This window comes from Coffea arabica, chromosome 10e, assembly GCF_036785885.1.
Source record: "Coffea arabica cultivar ET-39 chromosome 10e, Coffea Arabica ET-39 HiFi, whole genome shotgun sequence".
Taxonomy (NCBI): Eukaryota; Viridiplantae; Streptophyta; class Magnoliopsida; order Gentianales; family Rubiaceae; genus Coffea; species Coffea arabica.
The window spans coordinates 8,425,229-8,446,804 of NC_092328.1; the positions used below are offsets into that span (position 1 = coordinate 8,425,229).

General features: G+C 34.9%; 3 protein-coding genes and 1 long non-coding RNA gene across 8 annotated transcripts; 3 read left to right on the top strand and 1 right to left on the bottom strand.

Annotated features, from left to right (window-relative positions):
* The first annotated feature begins 619 nt into the window (after positions 1-619).
* LOC113711113 (probable GTP-binding protein OBGM, mitochondrial) lies at positions 620-4,163 on the top strand. Of its 3 annotated transcripts, none has more exons than XM_027234273.2 (6): positions 620-701; positions 1,477-1,871; positions 2,133-2,241; positions 2,546-2,628; positions 2,765-2,827; positions 2,935-4,163. In XM_027234273.2, the coding sequence occupies exons 2-6, from the start codon at positions 1,740-1,742 to the stop codon at positions 4,078-4,080; spliced, it is 1,533 nt and encodes a 510-aa protein (XP_027090074.1). In that variant the 5' UTR covers positions 620-701; positions 1,477-1,739; the 3' UTR covers positions 4,081-4,163. The 3 variants fall into 3 exon arrangements, with proteins under 3 accessions (XP_027090074.1, XP_027090075.1, XP_071923724.1); XM_027234274.2 differs by having other exon boundaries at positions 687-823; XM_072067623.1 differs by having other exon boundaries at positions 697-837.
* Positions 4,164-7,894: 3,731 nt separating this feature from the next.
* Positions 7,895-9,143, top strand: LOC113712375 (metallothionein-like protein type 2). The gene is made up of 3 exons (XM_027235774.2): positions 7,895-8,044; positions 8,601-8,669; positions 8,770-9,143. Exons 1-3 carry the CDS (start codon positions 7,986-7,988, stop codon positions 8,864-8,866), a joined length of 225 nt encoding a protein of 74 aa, XP_027091575.1. The 5' UTR covers positions 7,895-7,985; the 3' UTR covers positions 8,867-9,143.
* Positions 9,144-13,897: 4,754 nt separating this feature from the next.
* On the top strand, positions 13,898-15,034 carry LOC113712376 (uncharacterized). The gene is made up of 3 exons (XR_003453278.2): positions 13,898-14,056; positions 14,486-14,554; positions 14,666-15,034. It is a non-coding gene; the product is annotated as an uncharacterized lncRNA (long non-coding RNA).
* An 837-nt stretch (positions 15,035-15,871) lies between these two features.
* LOC113711626 (BTB/POZ domain-containing protein At2g04740-like) lies at positions 15,872-21,428 on the bottom strand. 3 transcript variants are annotated; one of them, XM_072067622.1, is made up of 5 exons: positions 20,648-21,418; positions 18,636-19,404; positions 17,746-17,782; positions 17,492-17,625; positions 15,872-16,560 (listed from the first exon to the last, which is right to left on the bottom strand). In XM_072067622.1, the coding sequence occupies exons 1-5, from the start codon at positions 21,093-21,095 to the stop codon at positions 16,191-16,193; spliced, it is 1,758 nt and encodes a 585-aa protein (XP_071923723.1). In that variant the 5' UTR covers positions 21,096-21,418; the 3' UTR covers positions 15,872-16,190. The 3 variants fall into 3 exon arrangements, 2 of the variants coding, with proteins under 2 accessions (XP_071923723.1, XP_027090583.1); XM_027234782.2 differs by having other exon boundaries at positions 18,636-19,395; positions 20,648-21,417; XR_011821958.1 differs by lacking the exon at positions 15,872-16,560 and having other exon boundaries at positions 17,524-17,625; positions 18,529-19,404; positions 20,648-21,428.
* Positions 21,429-21,576: the final 148 nt, after the last annotated feature.

Below are 21,576 nucleotides of genomic sequence, written 5' to 3' on the forward strand. Positions count from 1 at the left end.
CCGCCGCATCCAATTCGATTCGATTTGAAAATTAGAATATTCGATCCATATTATTTGATCGGATTAAAAGAGGGTCGGATACCTGCGTGCTTAGACGCTGGACGGATTAGGGTCACATAATTAAAAATTCGCAGGTATTCGATCCACTCTGCATATATATATATATGCACATATTATATATATATTTTTATTTTTATTTTTATTTTTATGCACATATTATAAATTAATATTTTTAGAGTTAAATAAGCAATTTCATTGAACAAATTGAATTACAAATATGAGAGACTATAATTTATTTACAAGATTCATTTGTAGATTTCATGATCTTATATTTATAAAAAAGAGTTTAATTAATGTGGAACATATATTTAAAAAAATATGCTACTCATTTCAAGCTTTTGTTGATTTTAAATTCTTTTAATTTTTTTATTTTTTCCTGTATTCTATTGGCATGCTTGTTTCTTGGTGAAAGACTTTTTCGAAAAAAAATCTTTATTAAATCTTATATGAATGTATAAAATATAAAATTAAATTAGTATAAATAATTTGTTTAAAAAAATTAAAATGATAAGTGGGTTAAGATGGATATCCATTGACCCGACTCTATCTCAATGGATATGCGGATCGGGTAAGGATCAAAATCCGCAAAGTACGAATAGTATCAGTCAAATGATGCGCGGACTGCACCCGGCAGTGCTCTGGTAAGTTGCCTTTAGCAGTCATCTTCTTTCGCACCTCTCGTCCGTCCCAGAGTCGCGCACTTCTTTGAATCACAGCTTGGTTTAAATACCATTTTTTATCCACAAAATACAAAATTTCTCGAGTAAGAATCTTCAGGTGTTGATTTATATTTCTCTCACTTGCAAGAGTGTAAATTTAGTTTTCCTTTTCCATCGTGCGTTTGCTCTGTTTGATGAAATGTCCCATAGAAACTTCTACTTGCTATGTAGTTCATTCCCTAAAGTTTTCTGCGTTTTGCACTTATTGGGTCTCACTAGTGCTAACAATCATAGCAGAAAAGTTTGCGTTAGAGGAACTGAAATTTCATCTTGGAGCAACTGTTCTTGGGGCTATATACGGTGCCAGAAAGAGTCTTGGTCTTTAATGTATTTACCATTTGAATCATGATGTAGCCTGATACCTTGGTAAATGGGTAAACAAAATTGTTGCAGCCGAGGACAAATGGTTCGGATAAGCTTAAGTTTTGTTTAGCAGAGTTCATGAGTGAAGGGTTATTGAATAGACTTTCGGACCGATAAAAAAACCTATTCAATATTTTTCCGCAAAGATAAGATATTTCTTGAGCTCTAAACTTTGATTGCGCTGGAATTATCGGTGAACGGTTATCGATTGCACAGGAATTTTCGGTGTTTGATATCCTCTTCCTTGAAGTGGGAATTTTATGCCTGTATGTTTTTGCTCCAGTGCTTGTTTTTAAGCAATCAATGAAGTCTCTCACTTCTTCTCTTCATGCAGACTTCAGTCACTGGTCAATGCAGTTGAAATATAAGACTCAAATAAAGATAACTTAGATTTTAAGTAAACAGGCATTGGAAGAGCTGAGACATTGAATACGGCTCAACCACAAATAGAGCTCTTCGTGAAGCAGAGTCTTCTTGGAGAGTTCGCTTCAGGAGATTCAATGATTTAATGCACTCCAGGTGCGAGACGTATAACATTTTTCTTGTCTGCACGTGGCTGTAGAACCTCAGAGAATTTCAGGACACTGAGGCATTGAGATGTGGTTACGTGGTCGGAAACCCCTTGAATATCTGGATATTGTGGGAAGGTTTTCTAGATCATCAAGCATTTTGCAGATGCGCTTTTCATCTGATATTCCTTGCAAAAAATCAAAGCTTGCCCCTTTGCAGGTCTTCACACTTCCATCCTCCCTCTCACAGCTCACTTTCTGGATTGTTGCATCATGTGCATGTACTGTTTGCTGTGCTGCATGAGTGCATGATGCTTTGCAATTAACAGTTTATTTTACATCATCACATTGTATGAATTGGTTACTTGTTTATGAATTTTTCTTGGTTTAATTGCATATTCAGTTTGATTTAATTAGTCTTAATACATAAAAATGCTCTTGTACGCAAATATGTTTCTATCTATTTATCTTTTTGTTGCAGGAGCGCAAGATGATTGACCGGTTTAGGCTCTGGGCTAAAGGCGGTGACGGGGGCAATGGTTGTACCAGCTTCCGTCGAAGCCGGCATGATCGGCGTGGTAAACCTGATGGTTGGTTCTATTCACTAAATAGTGCTTAATGACCTTCTGTAGTGATACTATTCCTTTTGTTCCAGATTCTACAAATGCATCCTCTATAAATTGTAAAAATAATTGTCAGAATTACAAAGACCAACCTCTCTTAATGAAATGACAGTAGCGTTCTTTGCAGTTTGATGTTATGTTGTATAAGCCTCTCCAGTGCACAAGTTTGTAGATAATGTCAGGCATGAAAATCTTCTGAAAAGCAATCTATAGTCTCCTCTTGTCATTAAACTATATTAGCGCTTCTGATGTACTTGTGGACGTTATGTAGGTGGAAATGGAGGAAGAGGTGGTGATGTAATATTAGAATGTTCGCCTTCATTTTGGGACTTCAGCGGTCTGCAACATCATGTTGTATGTTTTCTTTGTCTAAGAGTAGCATTATTTGTCTGGCATAGAATTAAGTTCCAAGTTTCACTTGATGCCATTTTGTTTATTTTTGATGTTTCTTTATTGGTTGAATTGCTGATTTGCTATTGTGTCTTAATAGAATGCAAGAAGAGGTGGTCACGGTGCTTCAAAAAATATGATAGGTAGCAGAGGCAGCGACAAGGTTGTTATTTCTCTTTCATCATCTTGATAGGATTCATCATCATCTGTTGTTAGCTTACTAAGTAAATATGATTTTGTTGGTTGATTGGAAATACCCTGGTCTTGTAGGTTGTCCAAGTGCCTGTTGGTACCGTAATACATCTTATGGAGGGAGAAATTCCTTCTGCAGTGGAGAAAAGCTTTTCTGAACCTTTGGACCCCTGGGAAATTCCTGGTTCACTGGATGTGGAGTCCGTAGAATCGATCAGTAGGAGTGATGTCAAATCATCTTCTTGTGTACGAACTGACATTGGAGTATCTGCTGCAGAAGAGCAAGCAGAAATAATATATGCTTCATCTCCTCCTCAAGTCACACCTTCCAGCAATAAAGAAGCAACTAAGTCCTGGAGGGAAGAAAGCTGTAGCGCAGGAGAAGGTCAAGACAATGATGATGCTATGTCTGAAGTAGAATCCGAAGAAGAATTGAAGGCAGCAGCAGATATCCAGTATAATGTTGCTGAATTGACAGAACCAGGAGAACGAATAATTGTTGCTCGTGGAGGTGATGGTGGCTTAGGCAATGTGTCTTCTTCAAGAGTTCCTAGGAAGACGCCAAAGCATGAGGCATACAACGACGAAGATCATGCATCTGCCAGTGTGGGCCTGCCTGGTTCTGAGGTGGTTCTTTTATTGGAGCTGAAGAGTATTGCTGATGTTGGCTTTGTAGGGATGCCAAATGCGGGTAAAAGTACTCTTCTTGGAGCAATTTCAAGGGCTAAACCTGCAGTCGGACATTATGCATTCACAACATTGAGGCCTAACTTAGGAAATCTGAATTATGAGGATCTTTCTATCACAGTGGCTGATATTCCAGGAATTATTAGAGGAGCCCATGAAAATCGTGGGCTTGGGCATGCTTTTCTTCGTCACATAGAACGTACAAAAGTACTGGCTTATGTTCTCGACTTATCTGCTGCACTGGATGGTAGAAAAGGTATTCCACCCTGGGAACAGCTCAAGGATCTAATTTTGGAGCTTGAGTTTTATCGTCAGGGTTTGTCCAATCGGCCATCCTTGATAGTAGCAAATAAAATTGATGAAGCAGGGGCTGAAGAAGTTTATGAAGAACTGAAACAGAGAGCGCCTGGAGTTCCTATATTTCCAGTTTGTGCTGTTCTCGAGGAAGGAGTACCAGAACTAAAAGATGGTCTCAGGATGCTTGTAAACGAAGGAGAGTCATGTAAACTGAAGTTGGATGACATTGTAATTGACTAAATTGTAGAGATTCATGTTAGTGCTGTTGAATGAAAACACTTGTGATCATCTTTTACGTGAATAAAAATGCAAGTAGTTGTTCCTTTTGACGTAGTAAATTTCCTAGACATAGTGATGCCTAGTACCGCATGAGTTTGCCCCAAGAGTCATTGGACGCTTTGTAGCCATTCATTTAAGACACCAATATATCATTTGTAATATCATCTCTTCCTCTCATTTGCACAAATAATTTCTGCCATCCAACAAAGGATTTGTAAGAAATTTAATAATTTCCAACCCACATCTACTCCTCTCATGTCTTTACTTGAGCAGAGGCTGTCCGAAATTCAGCTACTTTTACATCATAAGTGGAAAATTAGAATCCAATTTCTGCGATTGGAAGAATAAAGCTTTTTCATTCACAAAAAGGGGCCTCTAATTATGCATTTTCTGTGTCATGAACTGTATGATCCAGGCATATTGACAAAAATCATTGTGAAAGTTGCATATTAATAGATTGGATAATCAGATGTCGGTAACGTAGGAGCCACTTATTTTTTTGGCATTCCTTTCAAATTACAATTCTTCCTCGACTGCCGTGGAGTTGATTTAGACATAAACTGGAATTTCTTGTCGATATTTTTCACCTTTTCCTCGAGCAAGAAGATGATGATAGGGAGATATTATCCTTTTTGCCTGCTTTAAGTTGAAGTTGTAACCGAGGGGAGGGGAGTGTTGGGTTGGGTTGGAAAAAAAAAGAGTTAACCTAAGACAAGTTAGCTAAGAATTTAAAATTCCTTTTTGGATTGTAGGTGGATGATTTCATTTGTCATTTGATATAGATAGGTCTGTTTTCTCTCTAATTTTTAGGTCGATGATTTCCTTTGATACAGATAAGTTTGTCTTCTCTCTAATCTCTTGTACATTTCAGTTGGTTTTCCTCTCCTAGGTAGAATAGGATAATATAAATGTTGTCAAGTGTTTGGATAGTAAATTATTTGAGATAATTTTATGAAAAAATACTATTGTAGTATTTTTTAAATATAATATATGTGAGATAAAAAGATGATTGAAAAATGTGTTGATAATACAAATAAATTAGTATATGTAAATAAGATGTAATAATTTACAATCTAAACACGTGAATCTGTCTTCTCTCTAATATTTTATATAATATTTCTTCCTCTCTTATAAAATAGGATAATATAGATGTTATCGGTAAAAAAAAATAAAAATTGAAGTTGTTTTGCCCGTGCGATGAAAATCATGGACATTGCTACCATTTCCCACAATCTTGAAAGAGATTCTCAAGCGTTGTGCAGTGGTCATAGTCCATAGACAAGAAGAATGTGGTTGAATTCTTGTTTGGATTTTGGAATTGAGGCGCATGCCGCCGGCACTTTTGACAAATTCAAAGGGATGATGACACCGTACTTTTGGTGGGACTGGCAATATTTCTTACCGTGAATATAAGCGATGATGATGGGTGACAATCGATTGTCCCACTTCTAAGGCCTAAAAACATATTAAATAAGCCCCCTAATTATCTGATCATTTTCTATTCTCTTCACTCATTATAATTTTTAATCCTATTATAAGCAAGAAAAAAAAAACCTTTTTCCATTGTTTCTTATTCTTACAAAATTTAATCATAGTAAAAAAGAAATCTTAGTCCTCATAATCGCCCACTAATTCATTTATGGGAAAATGACCTGTTTTATTCTTCACATTTCACAAAAATATTATTTTCGCCCCTTACTTTTAAAATGAAGCAAATTCGTCCCTGCCATTTAAAAATTAAACCTATTACATCCCTAAACCTAATTTTTAATCTGAATCAAACCATCCAATAACCCAGTAATAAATTTTGAAAATAGAATTGATAGATCATTCGGTCAACTTCATCATATTCACATGACATTTATTAAACCAAAAAAATAAAAATTATAACATAAAAGGCCATTCTTTGTCTTGGAATAATAGAGTTTTTTTTTTATAAATCTTTTCATGCACCGTTAGTATATCCGATTGCGAATCTAGATGTGTATCATAGATATAAAATTTGGTATTTAAATTTAAATTAAAATGATATGGCGGTATATAAAACCGTCAGTGTATACAATGATAGTGCAAAAAAGATTAATCTTTTTTTTATGTTATAATTTTTTATTTTTTTCTTTTTAGATTCATTAAATTTCACATGAATATCAAGTTGAGTTAACCAAGTGATCTACCAATTACACCTCCAAAATTTGTAATCAGGTTTATTAGTGGTTTGATTCAGATTGAAATTTGGGTTCAGGGATGTAATAATTTCAGTTTTTAAATGTCAAGGACGAAATTGTTTCATTTTAAAAGTGAGAGACAAAAAGAATATTTTTGTGAAATGTGAAGGATGAAACCGATTCCCTTCATTTATTTATGTAAAATATATCTTTGCATCGATCCTAGGATTTTTTTTTTTAATATCATTTTTAAAGAACACCAACATTAATTGGAAAAGAGCGTGGAACTAGCTTATCTCATTTTTAAGCTAGCTTTTTATTGCTCTATTCTATTTTGAATATTCTTAATCCATATCCCTAGTTGTAGTAACCCGTTTTATTAAAACATGAAAATGGGTAAGATCATATTAAGGAAAGCTACTTTCAAATAAAGGTCCCGTTTAGCAAATGAGTTTTTTTTGTGTTTGTCTAAAATTTTACTGTACTTTACTGTAGAAGTTGCAAGAAAATTTTTTGAAATATGTAAATTTTTGGATATTTTGAAATATATAGTTTAAGAACTTTAAAAAGTTTTTGAGATTACTGTTGATAAAATTGTTAAAAAATTTGTAGCAGACAAATTTGGCCAAAAATTTATTTGCCAAACATGAATGCGAAAAAATTTGAAGGCATACTTCGATTTATGCCTAGCTTTATAAGAAAGAATGTTAGGTGACTCTGGTCTTCCAAATTACCATTTGAACCCCATTTACCGAACAAATAATGTGGCTGAATAGAAACCACAAGTAAAATTGAAACTTTGCTCCCTATGTTTTGGACGTGATGGAAACTTAGACCTAACAAGTCCCAGGTTTAATTGCGAAAACGATTGCCATACAAATTACAGAACCCAAATTAAGTTTTAGTCTTTTTGTCGTTTAAAAATTATGCTTCCTGAAAATCAGAAAATATGTATTGTTAATCTTAAACCAAGGACCATATTTTGTCTAGAAGACTGAATATCACTAAACAATGCTTCACTTAGGTAAGTTAAAAAACAGCAAGCCAATCATATAGAAGAGTGTTTAACCACTGAGCCTAGTTCATTGGGCATCAAGGTGGGTCTTAAGATCCGACTTGGACTATAGGTAGGAATTTAAATCTCATTTGCAGCAAAAAAAAGTTTAAAAATTATGTCAAAACACTCTCTTGATCGAATAAGGTGTGTGTACGTACTAACTCCTAATACAAAATCTCTTTAGACTGCCCCTCCCCTGTAATTTAGGATAGATATGTTATATAATAATTATCGTCTCAAAAAAAAATCTCATATAGAGTGTTTACCACGAAATGTCCAAATAAAAATAAATTGTGTAATATTGAGTTTTAAGCATGACTCGTTTGACAAATGAGTATTTTGATACGAAATTTGTCGGGTGGCTTGGAAGGGGCTCGGGGCTGCCGCCCCCTGCGCCCCATAAATAAATGCGCCGGAGCGTAGAAAACGACAGGCTTTTTGATAAATAGCAGGCTAATCAATTTGATTAGTTTACGTAACTCACATCTATTGGTACACGTGTCCAAATCATTGTCAAGAATTTTCTTCCCGTTGCACTATAAATAGTAGCCAGCAACTCCACCAGAAAAAACTCGCACTAGAGTGATCAATATCACTGACTACTGAGTTAAATTTAATACAGATTCAAAACTTTTTTTGTGAAGATGTCTTGCGGTGGCAACTGCAACTGTGGCTCTAGCTGCACCTGCGGCAATGGCTGCGGGTAAAGTTTCTCGAATTTGTTTCTCCAAGAATAAATAAGTTTTCCCGTACTTAACCGAAAATTAGCACTTTAGAGTATATACAAATGTTGAAAATCAGAACTTTCTCTATAATTTATCCAACTGTTAGATTTTGAAAATCCCATTTGACAGATGTGTTAGCTTAGCCCTTGATTAATGGTATTTGTTGAACATGGTCATGTGTATATTGGTTAATTAGAAGATTTTCACTCTTCTTGTAACCTTAAATCTGGTCATGGCTAGCATATTTTTTTGTGTTATGATTTAGTCCCAGTTGAACTTTCATTCCTCATGTCAAAAATTTGCAATTACATCATCATGCATTGTGCTCAAACATCCTCCTAACTTCAAGCCCACTAACTTTTTTTTTTCATTTTGTGCATGCAACCTAGGCAAATCTTTCGAGCATAATTACTAAAAATTCACTATAAATAAAGCCCCCTCCACACGTTGTTTTCATGTATAAATGGCTGATTTGCTTCAATCTGTTGAACATTTGAGCTCAATTTTCTCTTTGAACTTTATTTCCTCTGGCAGAAAAATGTATGCTGATGTGGAAAAGGTCACAAGTGTGACCATCATCGAGGGAGTTGCACCAAAAAAGACGTACGTTTGAAATCACAATTATTTTCTTGCTTTATTGGGATGCCCTTTATAAGTTTAACCAAAGAATAACTTCATATTTTTTGATTTACCACTGATGCAGATACTCTGATGAGTATGCTGAGAAAAGCTTTGGAGCTGAAGGAGGTCATGGCTGCAAGTGTGGTGCAAACTGCAAATGTGACCCTTGTACCTGTTGAAGACAAAGCTGGTACAACACCCCAAAAGCAGCTTTCTCTTCACTTGTTATAGAAAAAATCACTGGGGGGAAGAATTAAGAAGTACTTTTGATTTGGTTTCATGCTTGTAATATATAATAAGATGGTCATGGCTTCTGCAAATCTATGTACTAGATTTGTTAGCTAATTATGTCTTATGTTCTCTTGTGTTGTCCTTTGTGAGTTGCAACCATCCTTGCTTGTATCAGTTCACTGATATGCAATGCTTATTGAAGAAAGAAATGTATGTTGTCATGTATCTCCAATTGGTGGTCAAATCTTCACAACAATTGTTCCTGCACACCAAACATTTACAACTAGTCAACAAAATATAAAACCTTACAAAACTTGCACATTTATTTATAGGTTGTGCTGGTGCTACAACAACGTTATTTAGAAAAAAAAAAAAGAAGAAGAAATAAGATCTTCAATCCATCAAATGAGTCGGATACACAGCACATGATTGAATTGGAAAAAAAATCATAATTTCATTATATATATATATATGTATGTGTGTGTGCGTGTATGTATGTATATATATATATATATATATATATATATGTGTGCGCGCGCGCGCACCAGAGGAGAAGGGTTCATAAGGGCTAGGAGAAGTTCCAATGTTGTTGCTAACAAGAAGGGCAACTTTCATGATTAAATGAATACTTCCCGTGCAAAAGTATATATCTCACGATAGAAGTCCAATTTGAAACTTCAGCAAAATTTTTTACTGTTCCTCAAACATCAAACATAAAAAATTTGAGACCAACTGTGCAAAAGAGAATACAAGTGTATGGAGATATTAGTGGTTTGAATAAATTAAATAAAAATAAAATAGAAGAAAAACAAATATAATTAGAATTTTTATTATCCATTTAATACAATTTTATTCTAATTTACATCCCATTTCTTCCTACAGCTCTTAATATTGCTATTTAAAATTTAGAAAAATATAATGATTTAAAATCAAAATAGCAGAGATTAAAAGTGTGAATTCAAATTTGTTGATACCATTAGTCATCCTTGAATTTGCATTAATTATCATGAATATGCCTAAAATCAAAATCTTTAGGAACCAATTTGCTTTAGACGAAACATTGGGACCCAATTAATATATTGGTCAAATATTGAACACAAATTTACCATACACTGGATGCAAGTTAGTGTCCACGCGGTCTTTCGAACAACAGATCATATGCACACCCGTAATTGCCATGGATATTATTTAGTAACTTATCCCAATTGTTGGCCAAAATTCAGGTTCACTTTTGAAGAGCGTAAATTTGTCATACCGACCAAAATCTGATCTACCTTTTAGGCATCATAAACCCTCAACTTAAAATTTACCGTTGGATGATAAAAGAGTGTTAACCTTTAAATTGCGACAATTTAGGCCTTGTTTGGATTGCCGGTTTCCGTCGAAAAATTACGTCGTTTTCTGTGATCACATTTCCCTATTACCTTTTTCCCTCACATACATCAAATCGCTACAGTAATTTTTCCATGAAAAATCACGGAAAATGCAATCCAAACACAACCTTAATAATGTAAAATGTAAATTACTACTATTGTCAATGATGTGGCAATCAGTGACTGAATATAAAAAAGAGAAAATTATTTCTAAAGGGACTATATTGGTACTAAATAAAGATGAGGGAATAAAGATGACCATAAAATTTTCTTCTCTTGTCTGCGGCTGCAACTATTTAATCTATTTTTACTTCTATTCTTTGGAAGGGAAAGTCTACATAGACCCCTGTATGGGGGTTGGGGGATGAACCACCAAATTAGATAAGTGCATTATTGCACTTTTCTGTATCCCGATGCACATGAGAGTTTTTGAAAGAGCTCTTTTCTGACCATTGGATTAAGGGCCAATGGTTACTGTAAACTTTTCTTAAAATAAGTGATGTGCCATTACCAGTTGCTCCGTAATTGGTGGAGTCTATGCTCAATTCTTGACGTTTATTGCCAAAAGAACTCTGCTTTAAATTATATATCCAAAATAATTTAATTTTAAAATTTATTACCTTTATCATCTTTTTTTTGCCACATAGGTTACACATATACTGGGATAGAGATAAAGGCATGCTTCATTTCTTTTTCTTATATAATATCTTCCTCAATTCTCTCTCTAAATCTTTCTGCATTTTTTTTCTTTCATTATCTTTTTCTTGACAAACATAATTCTGAAAAGCCAATATTTATATTAACAATATCGAAAACTTCATTATATTCTTGATATTGTTTTGCTGGTTGAAAATATTCTTCTTGAATTGATAATCGCAAGATAAATCAATCTGCTTGTGCCTCTATAATAAAAAAATTAAAATTTTTAATTCATGTTAGAAATTATAGACTAGATTAAAGATTTCCCTTTTTGTTATCCTACATAACAATGAGGATAACAAGATGGCAATAATAACATCATTATGGGAATAAATTTTGAAAGCTAATCACATTGAGAATATCTTTTAGAAAGAGTGTTATTTTGGCAAAAAAAACCCTGTTTTCCACGATGGGAGTGCAATAAAGGGTATTACACCCAAAAATTATATCCCCTTATAGTAGGAGTGTAATAGTCATGATGCGTATCATAATCATTAAACGCATAATAGACATGCAAGGCAACAACAAATTGGTTGCACGTCCCATTTGATAATTTTAAAAGCTTTAAATTTTATGGGATATGTATAGTAAATTATTCAAATAAATATGTGATTTGATTGTGAATTTATATTATTATATTATGTACAGTATAATTTATAGTGAAAGATAGTGTAATGAAAGAGAGAATATTATAGTGATGATGTGGCGTATGAGTGTGAGCCATGAATATAATCCATTGTGGATGCAAATATAATTTCTTCCCAATAAGCAGAATCAGCTGCCTTAGACTTGATTTAGACATAAATGTAATCTCTTGTCAATAATTTTTGTCCATTTTAGCTGATGTGTTTGAATTTTTCTATCAATTAAAATCAAGTTGCTTTGCCGGTTACGGAAAAAATCTTGGAAGCAACAACTTGAAAGGGATTCTCGTGTCTTATACAATTTTGTGGAGCAGTAGCCAGTAGGCACTCTTTGACAATTTCAAAGGGATGATCACGCTATACGTTTGGTCGGACATTAAATAAGTGGTGATTGGATGAGAATTGAGTGAAAGACCCTAATAAAAGGCAAAAAAAAAACGCTCATTACGTTTGATCATTTCCTATTTGCTTCATTTTTTTTTTTTACAATTTTAACTTTTATTAAAAACAAGAAAAAGCCCTCTCTTCATTGCTTTTAGGGTAAATTAACTTTATCCCCACGTGATTTCGTATTTTATCACATAACTCCCTTGTGGTTTAAAAATCTATATATAAACCCCGCCGGGTTTGGGTTAATATGTTACCGTTAGTTTTGGGTTAAAGAAATGATTTTAAAACCTAATATTTTGTCCTACAAAATCTTAATTTTCTCAAAATACAAAAGAGATGGAAGGGAAATAATAAATAAATAAATCATGAGGAATTATATATAAGTTTTTAAACCATATATATAAGTTTTTAAACCGTAGAGGAGTTATGTAATAAAGCATCAATTACAAAGGGTAAAAGGTAATTTACCTTTGCTTTTAATTGTTACAAATTTAAATATGGTAACAGCAAAATATAAGTCCTCATACTCGCCTGCTAATTCAATTATTTACGAAAAATGTTTCTTCGTCGATCAAAGGATTCTTTCATAATGAACAAGTACAATAACCGGAAAAGAAAATGCAACAAGCTGTTTACTTTTCGCTTTGCTTGCTTTTTAATGATTTAATATGTTTTGAAAATTCTTAATTGTGTCTGTATAGCAGCAAGTTTCATTCACGATCTTCAAGTTGATAGTAACATAATGCTTGGAATATGAGTTCTTGATTGTGACGACATTCTAAACACAAGTATTAGAGAGCAGTCATAATAAATTTTTTTCTGGTTAATAGAAATAGTCATTCGCTACAACCGTTTCATCTTAATCAATAAAAAGAAAAGTTAAAAGAAAAAAGTGGTGATTCCTTTTTTTTTTTTTTTAAATTGCAATTGACTAGACGTCCCTGGTTATACAGTATTAAGGGTTTGATTAAAAATAGGTATGCGCGCATTCACATAATAAGTTAGGTATAATTTAGATATTTTAACGAGTGTCCTATTAATCGAAAAGATCTTGGTTTAATAGTTAAGATTGAAACTTCAAAATTCAGAAAATTAGGTCTCAATCCTCCCTTTTTAACTTTCCACTTCTTAGATTTTCCTAGTAGGAAAAAGGAAAAAAGAAAAAAGAGTATTAAAAGGGTAGACTATTTTGGGGAACGTTACTTTCAAGAGGAAAAATATATTAAAGTAGACAAGTAACAAGGACAATGGCAAAACTTAAGAAAGCGAAGATTTGAAGGCATACGCGTTGCTGACGGCTTTCTAAGCAAGAGAGAATGTCAAGTCTTCCAGCTCACGAGCACTTGACCTCAAGTATTAATGGTGTGGCTCAAAAAAAAAAAAAAAAATCAAACGAAAAAAATGAAAAGTTTGGTCCCTATGATTTGAACGTGATGCAATTTAGAGTTAACAAGTTAATTTGCGACATCAATTGCTATTTATGTTAGAGTACCCAAATCAATTTTTTGCCTTCTTGTCAATTTTGACGTGTAAAACAATTTTGAATCTTCCAAATGTGGTGGAATATAAGAGGCCAAATCTGTCAAAATTGATTCGTAAAAGCCAAGAAAATCAACCAATTGTTATAGTATATAGGTACAATAAATCACAAGGAAACCAATAGGGTGAAGTTATCACTTATCAATGCCTACCCCAGTGGATATTTATAAATAGCAAAGCCAATTCATATGGAGTGTTTGCTACGAAATGTCCAAGTAAATCAATGACCAAGTGCAGAAAAGGATAGGATTGTTGACAAAATGTTGTTTAATCCATTTGATTAGTATACGTAAATCACCTCTTATTGGTACACTTGTGCATATCATTGTCAACAAATTTCTTTAGCCTTGCACTATAAATAAAGCCAACAACTCTGGCAAAGAACTCGTACAAGAGTTGATTTGAGCTTAATACAAGCAGTATTATCCATTAATATATTCTTCTGTTCTTCAAACATCTCTGTGAAGATGTCTTCCTGTGGAGGAAACTGCGGGTAAAGTTCTTATATTTACTTTTCTTTTCTTTTTTTTTTTTCTGTTCAAAGTTCTTATATTTACTTTTACATGTATAACTGTGTTTTATTGTTTAGCAAAATAAATTTTTTTTGAGCATAGATATGTATAGTTAATAATCTAGTGTTTCCTCATATCCTTTGGCCACTTACAGGGAAAATAGTATTGAGGAGTATGCAAATGAAAAAAATTCAAAATTTGATCTGATTTTTCTGATTGTTTAGATTTCGAAAATCCCATTTGACAAATCTGTTAAATTAGCCCTTGATTGATGGTATTTGTCAGAATATGGTCATGTCTGTATGGTTATGCTATAATCTTGAATTTGGTCATTGCTCTTATACTTTTGTGTTTCTATTTATTGAATATTTGAACTGAATTTTCTCTTTGAATTTTGTTTCTGCCGGCAGAAACATGTATCCTGATGTGGAAAAGGTCACAACTGTGACCATCATCGAGGGAGTTGCACCAAAGAACACGTACGTTTGAGTTCATATCTTGTTTTCATATTTATTTATTTATATGTCGAGATCCAAAATATTACTCAACCCAAGAAAAAGTTTTATATCGGTAATCTGCCATTGATGCAGATACTCTGATGAATCTGCTGAGAAAAGCTCTGGTGCTGAAGGAGGTCATGGCTGCAAGTGTGGTGCAAACTGCAAATGTGACCCTTGTACCTGTTGAAGACATAATATATAGTTAGTTTAAGTCCCCCAAAGCAGCTGTTCTGATCTTGTCATCAAGAAAACTCTTTGGGGGGGAAAAAGAAGTGCTTTTGATGTGGTCTGTGCTTGTAATATATAATAAGATGGTCATGGCTTCTGCAAATCTATGTCCTAGATTTGTCAGATAAATCATGGCCATGCACTCCTGAGTCCTTGTAACCATCCTTGTTTTGTGTCAGTTTACTGAATTGCAATGCTTGCTTATTGAAGAAATGAATGTTGTTGTATGTATACATACATCTCCAATTGGTATTGGTGGTGAAATCTTGATTATCTTGACAACAATTTGATCGTACAGAAGAATACATTAACAACAACTATTCAACAAGACACAGAAACCTTGCAGAACCTCAGAAAGTACTGTTTGTGCTAGTGCTACAACAACAACATTATGCGGAAAACAAAAGTTCTTCCCTGCATCAAACGAGTTAGATACACATCCTGTGGCACATGATTAAACTTGGAAAGCCCTCAATTCTCATATATAAAAGAAAACAAAAATGAGATCATGTAAAATAGATGTTGGAATGCTCAACCTAATAAAGCAGACGTTGTTTTGATCCTGTCATTGCTCCTAATTCATTCATTTCTCTTTTAAGTATCCATTCATTCCTCATGATTCAGTTTTGCCGAACATGAAATATGGTATGCTGCGCCAATCTTGACCATGTCATGACTTGGAATTCAATAATTGCCTTTCAAGGTTATAGGGTTGAAGATGTGAAGGGTATGATATGCTAATCGTGTCTTTCTGGAGGATATAATTTCAACAAAGTGAAATAGAATCATGCGTATGAAGACGCAGTTACACTTGAAGATCTTGCCTCTTCATTCTACAAGAAACAAGGAAACCTAGAGGTTTACCATTCGCCACATTCATGATGCGCCAATTAGTTGTCAAACAACAGTTGTTTGGTTCAGTTCAGTGAGAGACATTAGCTGCAGTTAAGCTTCCTTCACCATACTGTCTGAATTAAGATGCATACCGGGGGTGTTTTCCACAAAATCAGCATTCAGCAAATTGGGCCAGCAGCACCAACTAGCAATTTGGTTGATGCTTCAAATGACTAGGAGGAATTCCCATGTTATGACTGAAACGAAGGGCAACATTCATCAGCAAATGACTACTTTCTGTGCAAAGCTTATATCTAGCTGGAGTTCAATCCAATATCAGCAAAATTTTGGAGTTACTTTACAAATTCCCAAAAAAAATAAAATTCAGATCTTTGCATGAACTACAAGAAACCCTAATTCTCTTTTAAAAGAAAACTGTGGCTAGATTTCATGTAACTATCAATTGTTTTTCTTTTCTTATTTCACTTCTACAAGTAACAGCTTCTGATAAGCTTAGTATTCATTCATTTATTGAACCATTTGGTGTGAAGGTTCAAGGTAACGAGGAGGCTGTTTCTGGAACAGATGCAGAACTCTCATCAAGGGCACCAGATTTCTCTTGCTCAGCTACTACCACAAGCATCTCTAGGCGTTTATCAAAAATTAGTGCGCTCTCATCTCTCTTATCAAGTTCAGCTCCTTCAGCCTCGAGCCATTTCTCTCGCAAATCATCTAGGAGATTCTCCTCAACTGTATTCAATTCAGCTCCTGGTGCACTTGGAGCTGTGGTACGAAGAGTGGATTCTCCAGAAGGTGGTGGAAGTGTTAAAAGCATCGCCCTGAACTCAGGAGTTTCAGCAAATATCTCAAAGTTACAAGCTATTGTATCAAGACAATACTCCCGAATCTTCACTACGCCATACCTGCATCATTTAAAAGATTGTTCAAACAAAATCGCATTTAGCTAAATGAACAAAATAAAGCATTGCGTGACAGAGGTTAAACTGCATTCAACAGAAGAAGGAAAAATATTTTACCCTCCTATTTAATTTGATAATCAACAGCATGCCTATTTATAGGAAATTGGTCAACCAAAATGAACCAACATGCAAATTTTCTCAAAAAAAAAAAGGTTGAAAATTGTCCCACTTAAAAAAATTTGTTCTGAAAGTCTAACCTTCTATTATCTTTTACCATGACCGGGTACCCAATTAGGAAGATAAGAGCATACATGTATTTAGCTGGAAGTTTACAAGCAGGAGCAAAAAGTCAGAATCATCAAAATATTTTTCCCTTAACCATCTTAGAAACAATTGCAAGGAAAAAATGGGAAATTAAAATCTGGGGCCTCGGGCTACCAATTGGCAGCCACCAGATCAAGTACCGAAGTTTTTCCTCAAAAATAAGAGCCAAGAGATTGGCCACAAGGTTTAGGCCCATCGTTTTATAACAGATATTGTTGTGGTTTTAGTGGAGTTGATCAGATTGGATTGAAGAAACTATATCCCTTTTGGTCTGTTTTCACAGAGCAAGAAATTGTTCCAACTTCAACTTGATGATAGGTCGAACAGCATAAGTAAGAATACCTTGAAGAAACAAACAATGTTTAACTAACTATATGTGAATACTTCAGCAGCATATTACTGGCATGGAAGGCTCCTTTGCTAGCAATATCCACCTTTGCAGATTAGTTTCCTCGTAATAAGAAATTTCATTTTTAAGTTAACATTTATTTCCTATTTAAAATGAAATGCTTAGAAGATATAGAAAAAGAATAATATGATAATTTCAACTTTTTAAAGCTAGAAAAGAGTTTAAGAAGCAATAAGTATAAAGCATAAACAAAAAGCATACATGTCTGACAACATCAGCCAATGACAGAGCTCTGCTGGAGGAACCATTTCTAGGTGGGGCAACAGTGCATCAGCGACAGCACGTTTAAGCGGAAATAAAAGATATCTTGATGCCACATCAAACAACTCTTCAGCCTGCATCGAGAAAAAAAACCATCACCAAAAGCTTACTACCAGAAATTAGTAATCAAAACTCAACAAACAGCATTATTATACAGCTCCAATTCTGTTAAGAATAAGAATGTCGAATGATACCTGATCAGGATCTATGTCCTTCAGGCCATCAGTGTACCTAAATCAGCACAAAAATCATACATATTAAGAAAAAGAAGCTTGAAGGTACAAAAGGTTGGACAGAGTAAATATGCCAGGATCATCTTTCCAGAAACTAAACACCTAACATTATACTGACAGTGAGCAACGGCAAAATGAACAAGGACAAGAACCAAATATCACAAAAGTAATATATGGGTCATGATGGGGTCAACAGAATTGCTACATCATGCATGAGATGAGCTCTACCACTACGTGCTGTTAGAGTAAATATATTCCTTATTTCCTTCTATCCAATATATTTTCTTTCCATGCTTTAATAGTTAAACCAAATTAAAAGCCAAATACACACCAATAACATCAGACATATAACAAGAAGGAAGCTTGAAGGGACAAAATGATAGAAAGAGTAAACATGCCAGAATTATCTTTTGAGAAAGTAGAATTCATAATGAAAATTTGACATTCTGGAACACCAATTTGAACAAGAAACAGAATAACTAATAGAACAAAGTAAACAGGCCATCAAATCTCGTCTCATGGGGTTAGCAAGGTCACTATTCTACGCATGAGATACTACTTCACCAGCATGTCCCATTTTAGTAGCTATATTACTTATTTCATTCTCTTAAATATATTTCTTTTGCATGCTTCAACAGTTAACTCATTAAATACCAAATATACGCTATTAACAAGAAAAGTAGGGAGATACTTGGCTATGACACCTGAGTCAAATTATATGAGCATAGTAAATATTCAACTCACCTACGAGCAGGAACTCTATGGCAAGTGGAGACCTCCAGCACAAAGAACTATGATTCTAATTCAAACTTCAAACTACATGACCTACTCGAAGTGAAGCATAAACTTACATATATTCTATCATTTTCTCAAAAGCACCCACGCTCAAATCATGTTCTTCAAGACATGGAAGGGTACTATCAGGCAAACTGTCTCTTCCTTCATGGAACTCCTTAACCCGGGATAATCTTGCTTTGAAATATTCGGACCTTGATGCTAAGATGACTTGATGGCACCTAAAAATTTTCTTTTCAACTAGCACACAAACATCTGCAAGATCATCTTCAAATCCAACCATCTGCATTAAACCAACACGAGATACAAGACTATCAACAGGACTATCCAGGTTTTCTTCTCTTGTTGAATTGGCAAGAGAAATTTGAAGAATTTCATGTAAGGCCGCAGGAAGACGGTCATCCTGTGGAAGGGAAAGACCCTGCAAAATGAATCGCTTCTGAGAGTTGTCTATCTCCCTAAGGGCCTTGTAATCTGCATACTGTTGATGGATTAATTCTTTCTCAAGAACTTTTTGAAGTGATTGGCACTTGCAAACTCTGCAAATTCTCACCAAATCCTCCATGTCATCTACTGAGATTTCAAGCCGATCACTATAAAAAAAGTGAATGAGGCTAAAAAGAGCAGGGTAAGATAGCTTTTCCCTTGAGAATCTTATTTCCTTGCGATCCTTCCAATCTGTCGCAAATTTCCTCTTAAAGAAAGGTGAACGGGCACTCAAGATGACTCTATGAGCTTCAATAGGTCTTCCCTGCACATAAAGCACAGCATCTGCAGGGAAGTGGTCTGAAGTGGATCCTCCATTTGGTGAATAACCTATTGATTCTATTACTCCAGGTCAGATTAATGAAGATAAGAATTCCTGACAGAGAAATGTCTATATAGTTTATCAGTCAGAAAACAGCACAACATGAATTCCAAAATGCTAATATTAAATTAATATCAAACTAAAGCATCCACAAGCAAAGCAATCAGATGTAGCAAATCTTCCAGCATGTTTCAGCATAATGCCAGCTTAAATCTGGCAAAGAATGTGAAGCTTTGATATGCATTTTGAAGGAAAATTGTTTTACGCAATTTTAAAATAAAATTGTGAAATAAGTCTCAGAACTAAGCCTTGTTTTTAGTTAAAGCCATCATGAGCTAGCACCAACTAATGCAAGAATAGATCAAAAAGCAAGCATCTCTTGGAAACACAAACTGGATGAAAGAAAATAAGGACCATCAATCAACCCTAACTATCAATTGTTGTTTACCAAAGGATCTATCATAGAAGAGAAGCCCATCATATATAGCCTTAAAACCAAGCAATATAAGACCTAGTTGAATCCAAAAGTTTCCCAGAAAGAATCAGAAAACGAGTCCCAAGACCATGCTTAAATTACCCAAAATGCTAATATTTGCACACAAACCTATTGAAAACCTTGCAATCACCTTTATTTGGCTATTGTATTTGTCCCATTGGAATTCTTTCAATCCCTACGCCATCAGGGCATAACAATCTTCTGCACCTAACTATATGCCCTCCATGAGAAACATTCGACTGGAGCATCTTAAGCTGAATATTCGTACCAAAAAGTCATTTTACTCCAGGCTTTAAGTAGAACATTTATGATTTTCGCCAAACACCAGATTCAATAACAACGTTTAGCTAATGCTCTCAACCACTCAAATGGTGCAAACCAGTGTTGAATCAACAGCCTAACCTCGATTTCAAGTTTTTCAAGATTACACAATCTTCTCAACACGGAAAAAGAACCCAGTGTGGTATTTGTTAGTTACTCCAGCTTTCACAAGTTTTCTTCATTTCTTCACATGGATATTGGCCTCCCAAATACTTGTCCTCTTTCCTTTCCTACTTTAGGACTTATCTTTCTAACATTTACACATAAAAACAAGTATTCTCATATGCTGTTGCTCCAAAGTATTAAGCTTTTTCAAAGACAAAACAGTCCTTTTGAATTCCTCGACTAAATTTTCCTTTCTTTTACAGCATAATCTCTTTTTAATCTAAGAACTATACATCAGTCAAATGGGCAAGAACAAAAACAAAACATTCAAATCAGACCTGGAATGGGAAATTGAGCTTGGCCATCCAGTTGCTCCAAATAAGCCTTATTAGCCCAACACCCCAAGAAGGTCTCCCTCAATGCAGCCTGCAAAGGCCCCAAAGGAGGCGGGCGAGCTTCAAATGCTTTCAATAGCTTCCTAACTTTAAGATTAAGCGCGGCATAGTGACAGCGATCGCCATCAAACGTGTGCTCAGAGCAAATGGCCCCGCTTTCCAAAAGCATCCTAGCGGCATCCAAATGCCCCGCAAGGCAAGAGTAGTAAAGGGCCACCGAATCCCATTGGTCCCGAGCATTTACGTTGACGCCGGACTCCAACAAGTACTTCAACCGGTCAACGTCCCCGGCCCTGGAAGCCTCATAAACGTCGCCGTATGGGACCTTTTTTAAGGGAAGTGAGGAGGTGAAGTCCTCAGGGTCCAAATCAATTCCATCCAAGTCTGACATATCTGTAATGGAGGATCAAAATTGCTAGTAATGATTAAATGCCGCAAAGGTATTCGATGAAATGCCTCAGTGAAGTTTGCTTTGTAATTGTGGTAGAAATTAAATATCCGGGCTTTGTGAATTTAAGGACTAATCATGCTGCTGTTGAATTTTTTTAATTTTGACCGACAGAATTTCTGGGTTTTAGGAATAATGAAAATGATTTCCAGAATTTCAGCAAGGAAGATAGAAAGGGAGGGAATGATACTGTGACAGAGACTGTATTGGGCCTTTAGCGTGGAAGAGTCCAAAATGGCTACATGGATAAAATTGTCAAATGCATCTATGAACCGGGCTTTACTAAGCCCTGGGGTGAGTTGAGACTTAAAAGACTGAAAACTTTAGTAGTCACAGGCCTAAGATTCGCCTCCTAGGCTGACGCTCCGAATCCTCAATTTCAGCCCATTTATTTCAGTGATCCTTGGGCAGGCTATACAAGAGG